This window comes from Rhinolophus ferrumequinum, chromosome 6 (genome assembly GCF_004115265.2).
Source record: "Rhinolophus ferrumequinum isolate MPI-CBG mRhiFer1 chromosome 6, mRhiFer1_v1.p, whole genome shotgun sequence".
Taxonomy (NCBI): domain Eukaryota; kingdom Metazoa; phylum Chordata; class Mammalia; order Chiroptera; family Rhinolophidae; genus Rhinolophus; species Rhinolophus ferrumequinum.
The window spans coordinates 96,987,904-97,002,434 of record NC_046289.1 but is presented as its reverse complement, the minus strand read 5'-3'; the positions used below and the strand labels follow the sequence as shown (position 1 = coordinate 97,002,434).

Sequence of the window (14,531 nt, the reverse complement as noted above, 5' to 3'; positions counted from 1 at the left end):
TTTCATTTAATATCCTTATGTTTAATATCAAGGTTATGCTGGCCTCTAAAAATGAGCTGGAGATACTTTTTTTAATTCTTGGAAGAATGTGTGTGTCATTTCTTCTTGCTAGTGAAATCATCTAGGTCTAGATTTTCTCTCTAGAAAGTTTGCACATTTATGGATTCAATGTATAAGATTTTTCACTTTTATTTCTTTTTTGACAGTATTACTTGGATTTTTGTAGAAATTTCTCCACTTTGTATAAAATTTAAGATTTATCAACATAAAGTTGTTCATAGTAGCCTCTTACCCTTTTTATGTCTGCAAGAATTTTAGTGATATCCCCTTTTTCATTCCTGCCTTTAGTTATTCGTGAACTCCCTTTTTATCTTCATCAGTCTTGACAGCGTTTTAACTTTTTTATTAGTCTTTTCAAAGAGCTACATTTTAGCTCTGGTCCTCTGTTTTCTAATGTTTTTTTACTCTTGTCTTTCTTTTTCCCTCCTTGGGTTTTTTTATTTTTATTTTGTAATGTATTGTTCTTTATTTAGTTTTCTGAAAAAAAATGCTCGCCTCTTTAATTTTTAACCTTCTTTTCTACTGTATACATATAAGGCTCTAACTTTAAGGTAGGCAGAGTTAAACTATCCCACAGAATTTCATATTGTTGTTTATTAGTTGAAAATATTTTCTAATTTCCATTATGATTTCTTCTTTGGCGATGTGTGTGTTAGAAGTGTATTTCTTAATTTCTTTATATAGAGATCAGTAGTTTTCTCTTTGTAATTGCACAATCAGAAAACGTATTTTAAATTACTTTTAAGGTCAGGTAAATTATTTCAACCCTGAGAAATGTATTGTCTTTGCAGTATGTGCTCTAAAATAATGAGTATACTGTAGTTGTGAGATACTGAATTCTGTATAAGTTGTTCAGTTTAAGTTGTTCAGTTTTATAGCTTTACTGATTTTTGTGTACACAACTGTTTTCTCTGTGCCAATTATAGCTTTGTCTATTTCTTTGAGTATTCTGTCAGTATTTTACTGTAAACCTTTAAAGCTATTTCTTGGGTACTTACAAATTAAGAAATGTTATATCTTCTTAATAATTTGAACTTTTAGCATTGTGAAATATGGCTCTTCATCACACTTCTTACCTTAAAGTTTACTTTGTCTAGAATTAAGATAATTATACCAGTTTTCTTTTGATGGACATGGTGTGTCTTTTATTCCCATCCTTTTACTCTCAGCCTTTATTAATTCTTAAGTTTTCTATGCACCTCTTGTAAACTTCATATGGTTGGATTTTATTTTTTTTAATACAGTCTGACAGTCTTCAAATTTTAATGAGAGCTTTTAATTTATTTACATTTAATGTAATCACCGATATATTTAGATTTAAATCTACTATTATGTGCTTGTTTTTTTACCTATGCATGGTTTTTTCTTTCTTGCCTTATTTGTTCTTTTTTTTGCCTTTTTCTTTTGACTATTTTTTATTCTTTTTTTTTTCTTTTGTTAGTTTAGAAGTTTTTACACTCTTTTATTTCTTTTTAGTAATTAACCTAAAGATTACAACAAAAGTCTATTACGTATCAAAGTCAGTTGGTACTTTTATCTGTTTCTTAGATAACGCAAGGACTTTAATATGCTTTAGCTATTATATAACATAGTTGTTACTGTTGTTGTAGTTTTAATTATCTGTACATTTTTAATCCAACATATTATTCTTATGTTTTATGCAGTCAGTATTCATTTAGACATACTCACATATTTACCGTTTCACTGCTGTTCACTTCTCCCTCCATGACTTTTCTGCTTGGGACATTTTCTATCTGCCCTTTGGTGTTTCCTTTAGTGCAGGTCTGCTGGTGACAGGTTCTCTCAGTCTGTTTGAAAATGTCTTTATTTCAACTTCATTCTTGAAGGTTGTTTTTGCTATGTATAGAATTCTAGGTTGGGAGTTGCTGTTTTCTTTCATCACTTTGAAAATACCATCTGTTGTTTTCTGCCTTCCATTGTTTCCGTTGAAAAGTAAGCTTTGTATCTTTGTTTTTTGTTGCACATACCTTTTTGTTTCCTGATTGCTTTTAAGAGTTTCTCTTGCCTTTGATTTTTAGCAGTTTTGTCTAGGTGTATGGAATTCTATTTGTTTACTTTTTAAGAGGTTGAAGGCTTTCTTCAGGCAGTAGGTTAATATATGTAATTGGTTTGCAAAATGCTTTGCCCTCATCTTGTCAATATTTCTCCTATAGGATCTGTCTTCTCTCCTGGCATCTTCTTACATATGGTAGATCTTTTTATTGTGTCCTCTCTTTTACCTTTTCTGAATTTTTCTAGAAAATTTTTTATTCTGTTTTCCCTGCTTGATTCTTTATATTTTCTTCTGGTTTAACTTCTGGTCCATTAATTCAACTGTGTCTTTCTATCTCTTTCAGCATGGTTATTTTAAGTCTGTCTTATAGCCACAATGTCTGGAGTCATTGAAGGTTTCTGTTTTCTGTTGTTTTTACTGGTTTTCATTTACATTGTCTTGTCTCCTTTTGTGCTTGATTACCTTTGATTGTGTCTGACGTAGTATTTGAAAAATTATTTATAAAACTATTTTGAGGCCTGAGATGATGCTACTTTTCTCCAAAGAGTGTTTTTATTTTTTCTGCCAGGTGCTAGGACACTAGCAACCTGAGTTTACTTTAATCCAGTGTTAGGGGTTATAATTTTTTGGACCATTCAAATGACTTGAAGCTAGGCTGCAGTGTCTGCAAGGACTATTATAATTTCAGTTTATCTTTATGTCTAGGATACAGATCTTGGGGATCCTAGCACCAGGCGTGGAGTTTTTATCAGGCAGCAGCCTATACCCTTGTGTGGGTCTGGACTCCAGCTTTTATTCTGTGTCCCAGGGGTTGGCATATTTGTCTGTAAAGGACCAGAAAGTAAATATTTTAGGCTTTGTAAACTATATAGTCTTGATTGCAACAATCACTGCTGCCATTGTTCTGCAGAAGATAATGAATTAATGAGCATGAATGTATTCCAATAAAACTTTATTTACAAAATCAGGCTCGAGGCCAGATTTGGCCTGTAGTTTGCTGACCCTGCTGTAGTCTGACAGAAGCTCTGCTCAGACTCTCAGTCACCTCTTCTTAAATTTAGATTAGCCCTAACTGCTGGGCTAGCCTCTCCTTGGCCCACTGTATCAGCTCTCTAGTGCCTTTAAGAATATGTTGAGTTTTTATGTTTGGTCCAGTTGTTCTGGTTTAATATGAAATACTAGACTGCCATTATCAGAAGCTCAAGTTATATACATGGTAACCCATTTAAAAGCAGTAAGATTTTTCTTCTCTCTGGTCTCAAGAAAAAAGTTCCTTGAGTTGTTCTCAGGGAATATCTCTCACTAGTACCCTGTAATATATAAATGACTTTTTAAAAAATGAAACTGAGTTTCAGAACCTGTTTCTGTCATCTTCCTAGAGAGAGTATGTGTTCTGGGATTAAAGGTAAAGAGCTGTGCTGTCCACCGGAACGTTCCCCCACGGTGGGAATGTTCTGCACCTGCTGTGTTCAGTGGGTAACCACGAGCCACCTGTGACCAGGGTGAATGCAGAACTAAGTTTTCACTTATTTAATTTTAATTAAATTTAAATAGCCTTGTGTGGATATTTAGTTTGAAGTGGATGCAGCTTAGATGAATGCAGTGTGTTCCTGCACTCCCACCCACAGAAGTATCCATTTTCCAGGGCTCTTGCAAGACATTCACAGCCTAAATGTGTTCGATGGATGGTATCTCACTAAATATCTTAGGTCTTGGACAATGTTTCCATTGATTTCTGCCATTCACCTGATGTGATGGAATTGCACATGTTATCCTAAGTGGGCCACGTGAAACTGATGTAGTCACTCAGTTTACTTTCTAACGTGGATTTGTCTTTGCAGGGAAAGGGGCGCCTTCGTCGAGGAAACTATCCAGGTCCGTCCTCTCCTGTTGTAGTTCAGTTGCCCTCCATGTCCGATGTCCCAGAAGAGACGCTGACTGGTGAGGCGGCCATGGAGACGGACATCACAGAGCAGCAGCAGGCAGCCATGCAGCAGGAGGAGAGGGTGCTGACAGAGCAGATTGAGAGCCTGCAGAAGGAGAAGTGAGTGTCGTGTCAGCAGGAGGGCGAGTGACCAGTTATCATCTGTTTTCATCTCCTTCCTTCTATCCTTTCTTTATCTTATTTATTAAACAACTCCTATGTGTCAAGCACTGTGTCAGGCGATACAGGGAGCGTGGAGATGACATAGACATGTTGCCTGCACTCAGGAAACAGTGTGAAAGTTGTCACCTCAGGGAGGGAAGCTCTGTGAGTAGTGAGACCGGAAGCTGCTACAGTGATGATTCTAGACGGGCGGCTGACTGGGGCAGTTTGTGTTGGTCTTGGCTACCTCGGTGAACAGATTTGTCTTAAAAAGGAAGAAGAAGGATTCCCAGGCTAAGATAAAGTCCCTTCAGAGAATGGGCATTATTTAAAATACTGTGAAGGAAGGTTACTATCTGAAGATCAGTAGAGCTGTAAGGCCAGCAGCTAGATGGTCAGGGTAGGACGGCAACTTTCGGGGGTGCGGGGGTACCGGGTGGGCAAACTGGTGGCAGTTTAGAAGACGGACAGATAAGCGGCTCTGTGACCTCCAGCATCACGGGAGCCCGGGGAGGGTAGGGTAACACTGTGTCCTGGGGATGACATGAACACCCCACGGTTCTCCCTGAAGGCGCCATGTGCTGGTTCTGATCAACCGTGAGGACTCTCAAGTTTTAAGGGGATTGTCGTTCCTGCGTTCCAGGATCCCTTGTCTGAGAGCTTGGTTCATGGGGGTATATGGGGCTGTCTGTCAGGATTGATCCTGGAATTTAGGCAAGCTGAAAAAGCAGCTGGGGCTCAGCCGTGCAGAACATGAGAAGGCGAACGTGATGTACTTGACCAGGCTATCTGATATAAGAATGATCTAAGCAGAGGCCCTAACTCAGCTTTGGCGAAAATGGTTTGAAGTGTTGAAGGATGAGTAGGAATCTGTAGGATGAGGCGAATCTTCGCAGAGAGAGGAACGTACGAGCACAAACTCACGTGTGAATGCACGAGGCTTCTGATGCTGGTATGGCAGCACGGAGTCTCTGGTGACATTCTCCTTGAAAAGATTGTCTGAATCTCAAGCTAGGGAGTGGAGGTACTGAAGGATGAGTAGTTTAAGCTAGGTAGAGTGGAAGTGAAGCTTAAAGGATTCCAAAAGGGAGGAGACCTGATGAAAGAGGGAGTAAGAGCTGGAAGGATAAGGCCGTGGAGTCCTGGGTTCAGCGGATGTGTTTCCAGGGTCTGCCCACCGGAGAAAGTTGCCTATATACAGTGGAGGAAAGGTGGTTAGAAGGTGCAGACATAAAGGGACTTGGTGTGAGGGTACTGAAGTGAGCTGTTACAAAGATACTGATTGAATTAGATTAGGGTCGTGGCAGGCAGTAGTGAGAAAGCAAGATTAGGACCCAGGCACCAAAGCCGGCAGGAAATGAGGGGGCATAACTGAGGTAGGTGGGTGATTGGCGAGGAGGAGTAGAGGATACTTTGGGGACGGCATCACCTTCAAAAGAGAGAAAAGATCAGTGTTTGATGTCATCCAGAGGTCTCTCTGTGGTCAAGATAGAGAATATGGTCTGTAACCAGTTAGTGAAGTTTCATGGAAAATAGTTGAAGAACTGGAAGAAATCTTAGAGATGAGCTCATTTAGTCTCTTCATTTTGTGGTTGAGGAAACTGAGGTCCAGAGAGAGGAAAGGGCTTTCCTGATACATTATGAATGAGTGTAGAGTGAGTTTAGAGCCCTAATCCCTGATATTATTTTCTTTTATTTTAACAGAAGATTTTCCCTCACCTCACCCTTAGCCCCATTTTAGGTGCCGGCCTGTGCTGCCTGCCTGTCATTTGTCCTCTAGTCCGTATAGTTTTAGCTTCCATGCCTGTGGCTTACAGGTCCTCTCGCCACCCTGGAGGGGAACAGTAAGAAATGGGACCATTTTTGCTGCTTCAATTCCTGACTTTCATGGAAGGTTGTTTCTCCTCTTGTCTTCCTTCCACTTCCTATCATGCTAATGGATTTCTTGACTATTTTACAGGGAGGAGCTGACATTTGAGATGCTTGTCCTGGAACCACGTGCCTCTGATGATGAGACACTTGAGTCGGAGGCCTCCATTGGGACTGCTGAGAGCTCAGAAAATTTGAATATTGAGTCTGAAGGTGCCGTCTCTGAGAAATCAGGTAAATGAACGTGTTACACCAAAGACTCCAGATTTGTGTTGCAAAGGATTGGGAATCCTTAAGGATTCCCAAGCTAAGACAGGGTCCCTTTCCAGAATGCCTCACCTTATGTGACAGAGTCCTAAGGAGGTGAAATATACCGATCTTTGTGAAGCTTCCATGGAAATTGTTCATTAGACGAAGCCTGCGATGTAACGCAGCTTTTTGGTAATTTAATGTTTTCTGCATTTACCGCAGTGAACAACCAGTACTCCCACCAATGTTGTCTTATGAGCCATGACCCATTTTCTCAGGATGGGTCATTTCCTAACTGCAGTAGCAGTTGTAGACCTCCCCGAATAGCAGCCCAACTCCAGGCTTCCTTGGGATCCATTCTGAAATGATGATGCAGAAATGGATGGCGCCACTTCTCAGGTTAGGATGTCCTGCACAAAGTAGGGCAGCCTGGACCCTCCAAATCAGAGCCCACCCAGCTTCACGTGTGACCGGTGACCCCTGTTCCTTATACGATGGTTTGTGTTAGAGGGAATTGTCATTTACAGCTTTGGTCTCCTTTTTGGAGTAGAGAGAAGCTTAGCGCTTACCTCCCTGAAGGCAGCTGGCAAGTCTGAACCTTCTAGCAAGTTGAGAAAGCAGCTAAAAAAGCAGCACGAGTCTTTGGATTCGGCAGACTCGTCAACCTCTTCTTTATGTTCATCTAACACTGCATCTTCTCATGGGACCAGAAAACGATTTCAGATTTATTCCAAATCTCCATTCTACCGAGCTGCCTCTGCCGGTGAGGCCCTGGGAGTGGAAGGGCCACTGGGCCAGACCAAATCCATGGAAGACAGGCCACAGTTCATCAGCAGAGGAACCTTCAACCCTGAAAAGGGCAAACAAAAATTAAAGAATGTGAAAAACTCACCTCAGAAAACCAAAGAGACCCCAGAAGGAACCGTTGTGTCTGGCCGCAGGAAAACTGTGGACCCAGACTGCAGCTCCACCCAACAGCTAACGCTCTTTGGAAATAATGAGTTTATGGTCTGAGCTGGCAGATGTGTGTTCCTTCATGGCTGTGGTAAACACCACAGTGGTAAACACCTCTCATGAGTGGTAAACACCTCTCATCTCCGGGGCCTCTTCTGATCACCTCGTCCACGGTCGTCCATCCTAAGTGTGGGCCTGCCTCGTGCCCAGGCACAGAACCGAGACCTCGGGTGCTGAATTCCTGGGCCTCCTGCTGACATGGAAAGGCCCCTTTAAGCCTGCGGGGTGGTGCCAGCTGTGCCTTGGCTGTTGAATTGGACTAGAGATTTTACTAAATAAAGCCACGTAGGGCCTGGAGGTTTGGGCCAGTGGTGGGGGTCTCTGTAGTCGCCTCCCCTCTTCCATCCTCTTTTTCTTCCCAGAGGTGGATGTGGAACTGAGGGCCACGTTGTGGGCCTGAGGGACCCACTGATTTCTGACATTTGAAGAAAACATAAATCTTTCTTAACCATGAAAGCAAAAGCCTTTGGGTTTATTTTGGGATAGTTAGGAGCTGGGGTAGAATATACTTTTTTTCCAACGATTTATAAACAAAATGCTTAGGCCCTCTATTTTAAGATTTTTGAAAAAACGTTATGTTATATTCTGGGGAAAGTTAAAAAGCAATTGTTTCCATTAAGCCATCAGAGAATGTCTCAGACATCTGGTTACACGTGAAGAAGCGAGTACATGTTTTGTTTTTTGGTGATGTTTGATGTAATAATAATCAACGCTGGTTTAACTCCTGGTTAGTTCCTGCCAAATATATTGCATGGGCTGAAATTTCAGTAGCCACCTGTTCTTATATTCCTTGGTCCAAGGATCAGGTTCCTCTGATTTTTTAAAAATGTTGCAGAGATTTGGTGATCCCTAAACAAGAGGGTTCCAACCGAGTCCAGCCAGTCTTTTCTCTTTGTATAGATCACACACACAAACTGCAGATCACGTATTCATAGGCTGGTGGATTCCAACCACAAACTCAGACAAATTATGTCACCGTTTAATCACTTCTCCCAAAACATTCACACACAGTACTGCATGAATAAGTGTTACAGAAAGCTGCCAAAAAATAAGAGACAAGTTTTTCATATGACCCATTTAATTTTCATCTTCTTTTCCTCAGACCATCAGTATTAAATAGATTTTAAAAAATCAAGGACTACTTGAAGCTATTTTTGTTAATATTCTGGTTACTGAAGTTTACTGTAAATATATATGTATAGTATGCATATTTCTTTTTAACCTTCTGCTTCCCTCCTCCCCATAGAATTTCTTCCCCTACAGTATAGCCTCCTGTCCCTGGGCTGAGGGACAAGCCAGACCATCTCTCACCACTGGGCGTCTCCATACACCTGAGTTACAGTAGCATTTTAAGCTTCTTAGCATTGATGGGATTAGAAGTCTGTTTTTGCTATTTATGATATATGAAAAATGAAACATGATACCCTTTCTTGAGATAAGTATGTGAAAATGTTTATTTTTAAGATTTTTTAAAGTTACTAAATGCGTCTTGTCTAACTACCACATGCACTGTTCTAAAAAAGAGCCTTTACCATCTGTAACCTGAATTTTGGTTATTCTTTCTTTTCATGCTTCTTTGGTTTGAAGTTATGGAAATACTAAGACTTGTGTTAAGGCAGAGTCCTCTCTGTTACACAGCACTGAGCTTCATGCCACTGCCTGCGTGGTGGTGGTTGAGCCCGAGGTGAGACTCGGAACGTTGTTCCGACGGGCAGCTAACGGTAACAGGAGTCTGACCCGGCCCTGGTTTGGGTGCAGAAGTGAGCTAGGGGAGGGAATCCTTTTAAATCTCCAGAATGATGATGGTTAGTGAGTAAATGTTCAATTTTATATCCCACAAACACCTGCTGGCTTGTCTGTGCTGTTCTGAGGAGTAATAAATGGAAAGCCTTTAAAAACCTGAATTTCGGAAAATCTCCTGGAGGAAAACCCAACCCCTCAGCCTGGCTGTGTCCCAGTGGGATTGCTGCCCCGGCCCCAGGCCAGGCTGCAGTCTGGCCCAGTGCTTCTGCGAGAGTGTTCTGCTGGGCCTGACTGCTCCTCTCTACTTGCTTCAAACATTGGTTAAATACTACACAAAAAGAGCGGTGACCCTTTCCTTCGGCCCCGAGGAACGGCCTGGAGAACACATCTCGGTATTTGTTCTCCTTCTAAATCTTTGTGGAAGATTTTGTTGTTGCCATTGTTTTTGCAGAATAAGTTTTTGGCAGTTAAAAAACTACTCATTTAAGTCACTTTATAGGAACTCAGCAATGGATGTTAAGAGACTTTATAATTTTTCTCAGGGACCTGAAACCTGAATTTGGATAAAATTAAATAAAAAATACTTGTTTTTCGGTTGCTAGATTTGTGGATTTCTAGTCATTTAACAAGCTGCCAGAATGGAGGGTGGTGGGGAGAAGAGATCACGAAATTGTAAGAATGGAGAGCAAGTGTGTGACCCTCCGTTTGAAGGAAAGAAAGCCTGTTGTTCTCATAGGGTAACGGGTATTGTGACCTGGTAAAGAGATGAAGTCGGAAGTCTTAAAAAACTGTCAGGTGCTCGCTTCGGCAGCACATGCACTAAAAACCTGTCAGAAGCAAGTGCTGTTCTCCTCCCGTTTGATCTAAATGGGTCCTCTCCCTGGTCCCAGCCCTGTCGCCAGGAAGTGGGCGGCACGCGTTACAGTCAGTCACAGCTAGGGTACTCACCCTCCGTACCGGACGTGGCGCATTTCTCTGTCCTGTTGCTTCTCCTTTGCCTGTTTTCTCTGCTCTTGGCTGCGTCATGGCCGCGGGGGGCAGCCCCATACCCGAAGCCCATCCTCCAAAATGCAGAGCACTGTTCATACCACAGGTTCCCAGCCCCAGACAAAGCCGGGACTCTCAGTTCGCCCCTTTAAAGCCAACACATCCCATATTGTGGAAAATGTCACGGAAGCAGAGAAGTGTAGTTTTGGGGCCACATTGGGTGTCACAAAGGGAAGCAAATGACTTTAACAGCAAATACAGGAAGGGTTTGGAGGTAACTGCTTAGTTTAGTTTGTAATGCACTTTGTACTTCCTGCCATGTTAATGACTTTGCCACTCTGAGCTCTGGAAGCACAAAGGGATAGACAGCCTTCCCTGCAGAGGCAGACCCGAGGCAGGGAATGGGAGCCCTGAGCCCCCACCTTCTCGCGCTTCAGAAACCAGCTGCAGCTCTTACCCTCTCCCCCTGTGGGGAGGAGAGTGGAGACTTCTCTGCTCTGTCGCGATAGGGTTGTTCTCACAGTCAGAGGGTCCCAGACCCTCGCGGGGAAGAGGAGTCCCACCCTGGCGCACACTCAGTGCCCACGGGCCACGGTTATGTTAACTACAATGAATGTGTGCACCTCACGAGCCCTTTGGTGAACGAGAGAGATCAGGATGTGTTGAAAGCGAAGAGTTTTCATTTTAAAAAGAAACCTGGTCCAGATGACTTTCCTTATCCTTCTTTGTCCCCATTCTTTTCCTTGGCGGGGAGTGGGACATGGGGCATACATCATTGTGTTGACACAGTGTTATGTCTACCCGTAATTTTGTGACAACTCCCCAGCACTGTCCCCCAACACCATTCTCGCCTTGGTGGTGAAATTCCTCAGTATTTGTGGGAGTCCTGTCTCTTTGCCCCTAAATGCTTGGAACCACTTTTCTCTGGAACCACTCCCACATTTGATTTGGGTTAAAAGATAACAGCAGAATGGTGTGTGGACATGGAACTGTTAGGTCTTCTTGGTCTCTTGGTTGAAACTGTTTATTTAAAAGCCCCACCAAGGGGTCTATCACCTTGTTATCCGTCCATACTTATTACCTATTTATCAGCCCTCTTAGGTCATAGAAAAGTTACACCTTTTGAACCAAGTAATTGTATTTACTAGGGGAAAGGTGTGTGCTACAGATTAGTATTATATTATTTTAATGGATTTAAAGTAATTTATAAGTATGCTGAGTGTAAATTTTTAAAAGACTATGTATTGTAAAAGGACATATCCTGTGAAATATAATATTTTACTGTTAAACAGAATAATTCTATAAGAAGAATGACTTATTTCACCCACAGAACCGATTCCATTCCTGATACAATCAACAGGCACTTTGTATTTTTTGGGGGTGGGGGGGAGCAAGACATCATCTGTATAAAGTCCAGTTTGTGTCACTGAAAATATGCACTGTATGGCTACACAAAAGCAGCTTGAACAAATCACTCCAATGGCTCATTAAAGAACAAAAGCTTCCAGTAGCAGCAATGCGTGTGGTTTGTTTTCTGACCATCCTGACTCCTGCCCCAACTCGCTGTAAGGGACAACAGTGATTTGTGTTTGTTAAACTGATTGTTTGAAGGAAGGGACTGAGCCCAAAATTGACAGTGCAGAGGTGGTGGTGGGTGGAACTCAACTGAATGCACGTGACGGTGAGATGAAGCTGCTCGTTTCCTATCATGGATGCTACCATGTTTCCCCGCAAAGAAGACCTAACCCTGAAAATAAGCCCCAGTTAAGATCGTCAGCCAGACAGACGCATTTAGTACGTTACGATGATGTGCCAGAAGAAGATGACAGGACTGTATTTGAATAAATGTAGATTGTTGTACATGGAAAAATAAGACATCCCCTGAAAATATGCCCTAATGTGTCTTTTGGAGCAAAAATGAATGAGACCGGGTCTTATTTTCGGGGAAACACAGTAGCTGCTAGCTGTCCAGACTTCATCTCATCCGCTTAGGGCTGGCGGGGCAGGGAAGGCAGTACACCTACGTGGAGGGTCCTCACCAAAAAGGCCCTGAAGTGGGAGCATCTGCTTATAGAGGCCCATGAATGCCAACCTAGTTTGTCGTCGTCTGCCACTCTACTTCATGACTTTGGAGAAATCATGTGTCCTCTCTGGGTTAGTTTTCCTCGTCGGAAATGAGTTCTCTTCCCAGGTTTTCTTCTCTGGATAACTCCTACTGACTCTCAGGTCTCAATGTAAGACAGTTCTAGTTGGTAATTGCCTCTTCTCCCTTGAACCGGGTTAGATGTCTTGTGTTCTCAACAGCTCCCCGTATTTGTCTGATGTAAGCTTCCCAACACAAGAAACGTGACACTCTTGCTGACTCTTAGATCTCCAGCACCTACAAAGGGTACCAGCACTTAAGTATTGGAAGACAGCATTGAATGAGATCAGGGCTTCCCAAATGCCAAACAAGGTCTAAGGTAAAATGGAAAAAAAAGTTAGTGTAGTGAATTTTTCCTTTAAATGTATTGAGTTTTTAAATGCTGAGGTTATCTTTCCCATTCCTTTTTGAAGTTCCCATTTACATTTTTGCATTACATTACATCAAAATGATAAGGATAGAGTGAACTGTTGCTTTAAATTTCCTTAATTGGCCCAACAAAACCTAGAGGTACAACTTTTAAAACTTGCCTCTGTGATTACTGAATTTACAATAAACCTTTTCAATTATGAAGATGAGAACATGAAGGTATAAGGAGATGCGAGTTATACAGAGACCAGAGCTTTGGTTTTTTTTAAAAAAATTGTTCCTTCTAAATTGGGAAACAGTACAGGGTCTTAGATTCAGGGACATACTAATGAAAGTATTAGGTTGGTGCAAAAGTAATTGCGGTTTAAAAGTTAAAAATTGCAAAAACCGCAATTACTTTTGCACCAACCTAATAGATAAGACACGTGGTATTTGTTTAATCTTGTAGGCACTTCGGACACATAGTTGTGGAGTGGTTCACTTCCCAGTTCTGAGTTGCCGTTAATCCTTCAGGTATTTCCTGAGCGCCCACACTAGTGAACCAGACAAGCTCTCTACCTGGTAATTCTTCCATCCTAGTGGGGAGAACCCATCACGTCCACCAGATGGAGACTCATCATGGTAACGACTGGGAACGCTCTGCCATCAGGCTCTAGTCCTTCATTTGAATGAGTGCTGTTTGGCATCTCTGAGTCTTTCTCTGCCCTTTCTACCTTTAAATACTCCCTTAAAGGTGAAGGAAGAAGAAACGTGTTGTATGAACCTGAAAACTGCAGCTGAAAAGAAAGGCTCAGATAGGTCCATATCTGTGTGCTTCATAACCAAGGACATTTCTGGTATTGAGGGCAAAAAGGAACTTTCATAATATCCCCTCCCCCAGCAAGGGCCCTAGATGCAGTAAAAGAGCTGTTACCCATCCGAATTTCAGTGGGGCCAAGTCACAGCAAAAGATTGAATAAATCCTGGGATTGACTGAGAGCTGCATTATATTAGGAAAACAGAAGCCACCCACTATGTTCCTGGTGAAAAGGACTTCATATAGGAATTAGGGGCTTAACATAAACACTAGAAGGACTGGGCAAGCTGGACAGTTCTTAGGAGATTGAGAAAGTAACACAGATCTCAGCCAGAAGTTCTAAGTTCTCAAGAACTTGCCTGAAAGCTACTGCAATTCTAAAGAAGGCCGCTGTGAAATCTCCATCTTCCCACATCTGGCCACAGCTGTTTCTGGAGAATAATGGAGAATAATGGCTTCTCGCTTACTTTCCAAATCTCATGTGTGCCCTCTTTCCCTTAGCAAACCATAGGGAAAGGGATCCTGGGAAATGTAGTTCCTGGACTGATGCCACCAGCTTATACCTCCTTTAATTCTCCAAGACTTCCTCCTGGAGACCCCAAACAATCTCTTTCCCAGTGTAGCCCTGCGTTGCTCACACATCCCAGACACTGCCCGTGAACTTCAGCAGGCTGCTTTTGCTGTCTTAGGTTCTCAAAAGCAAAATGAGGGTAAGTGTGCAGGGCCTACGTGGTCGTATTTCAACCATGTTGCTTGCTAAAGTGCCTTTGCTCGTGCTTTCTATATATAGACCTTTCAACCTTATGGACAAAACTTTTGGTAGGGAATTGGAAGGTACGATGGCATGATAGACATGAAATGACCCTTGAATAACTGAGGCGGTAAGCCGGATACTTTTAGAAGATGAAGAGTCTCAAATAGTTTGAGTGCTTACGTGGGATGGACCTCAGCTGGGCAGGATTTTCCACACACTCCTCCCTGGGCGCCAACCTAGCGATTGTCATTTGCAAAGCAAAGTGTTCTGAACCATGCTTCCTCCATCATGACAGAATATCTGTGTCAGCTGGAGGATTCAGGCACAGGCCGAAGGGTAGGGAACCCTCAGGATTTCAGATTTCTCACATGACCTTTTCCTTCTTGATTTCAAGCATCTCTTCTTTGAAGGCAGAAAATGTAACAGACTGTCTGTTCAGTGGATTCC

At 42.3% G+C, this 14,531-nt stretch overlaps 1 protein-coding gene across 11 annotated transcripts in view; it reads left to right on the top strand.

Moving 5' to 3' along the window:
- The window catches only part of MYO9A (myosin IXA), a 251,933-nt gene extending 240,404 nt beyond the window's left edge, over positions 1-11,529 (top strand). For 7 of the 11 annotated variants that reach the window (XM_033109669.1, XM_033109671.1, XM_033109670.1 and 4 more), the window contains 3 exons: positions 3,916-4,118; positions 6,121-6,263; positions 6,826-11,529. In XM_033109669.1, the coding sequence (XP_032965560.1) occupies positions 3,916-4,118; positions 6,121-6,263; positions 6,826-7,292 (813 nt within the window). In that variant the 3' untranslated portion in view covers positions 7,293-11,529. Of the gene's footprint in view, positions 1-3,915; positions 4,119-6,120; positions 6,264-6,805 lie in introns of all 11 variants that reach the window. The other 4 variants (XM_033109668.1, XM_033109664.1, XM_033109672.1 and 1 more) reach the window with 3 other exon arrangements.
- The last annotated feature ends 3,002 nt before the right edge of the window (positions 11,530-14,531 follow it).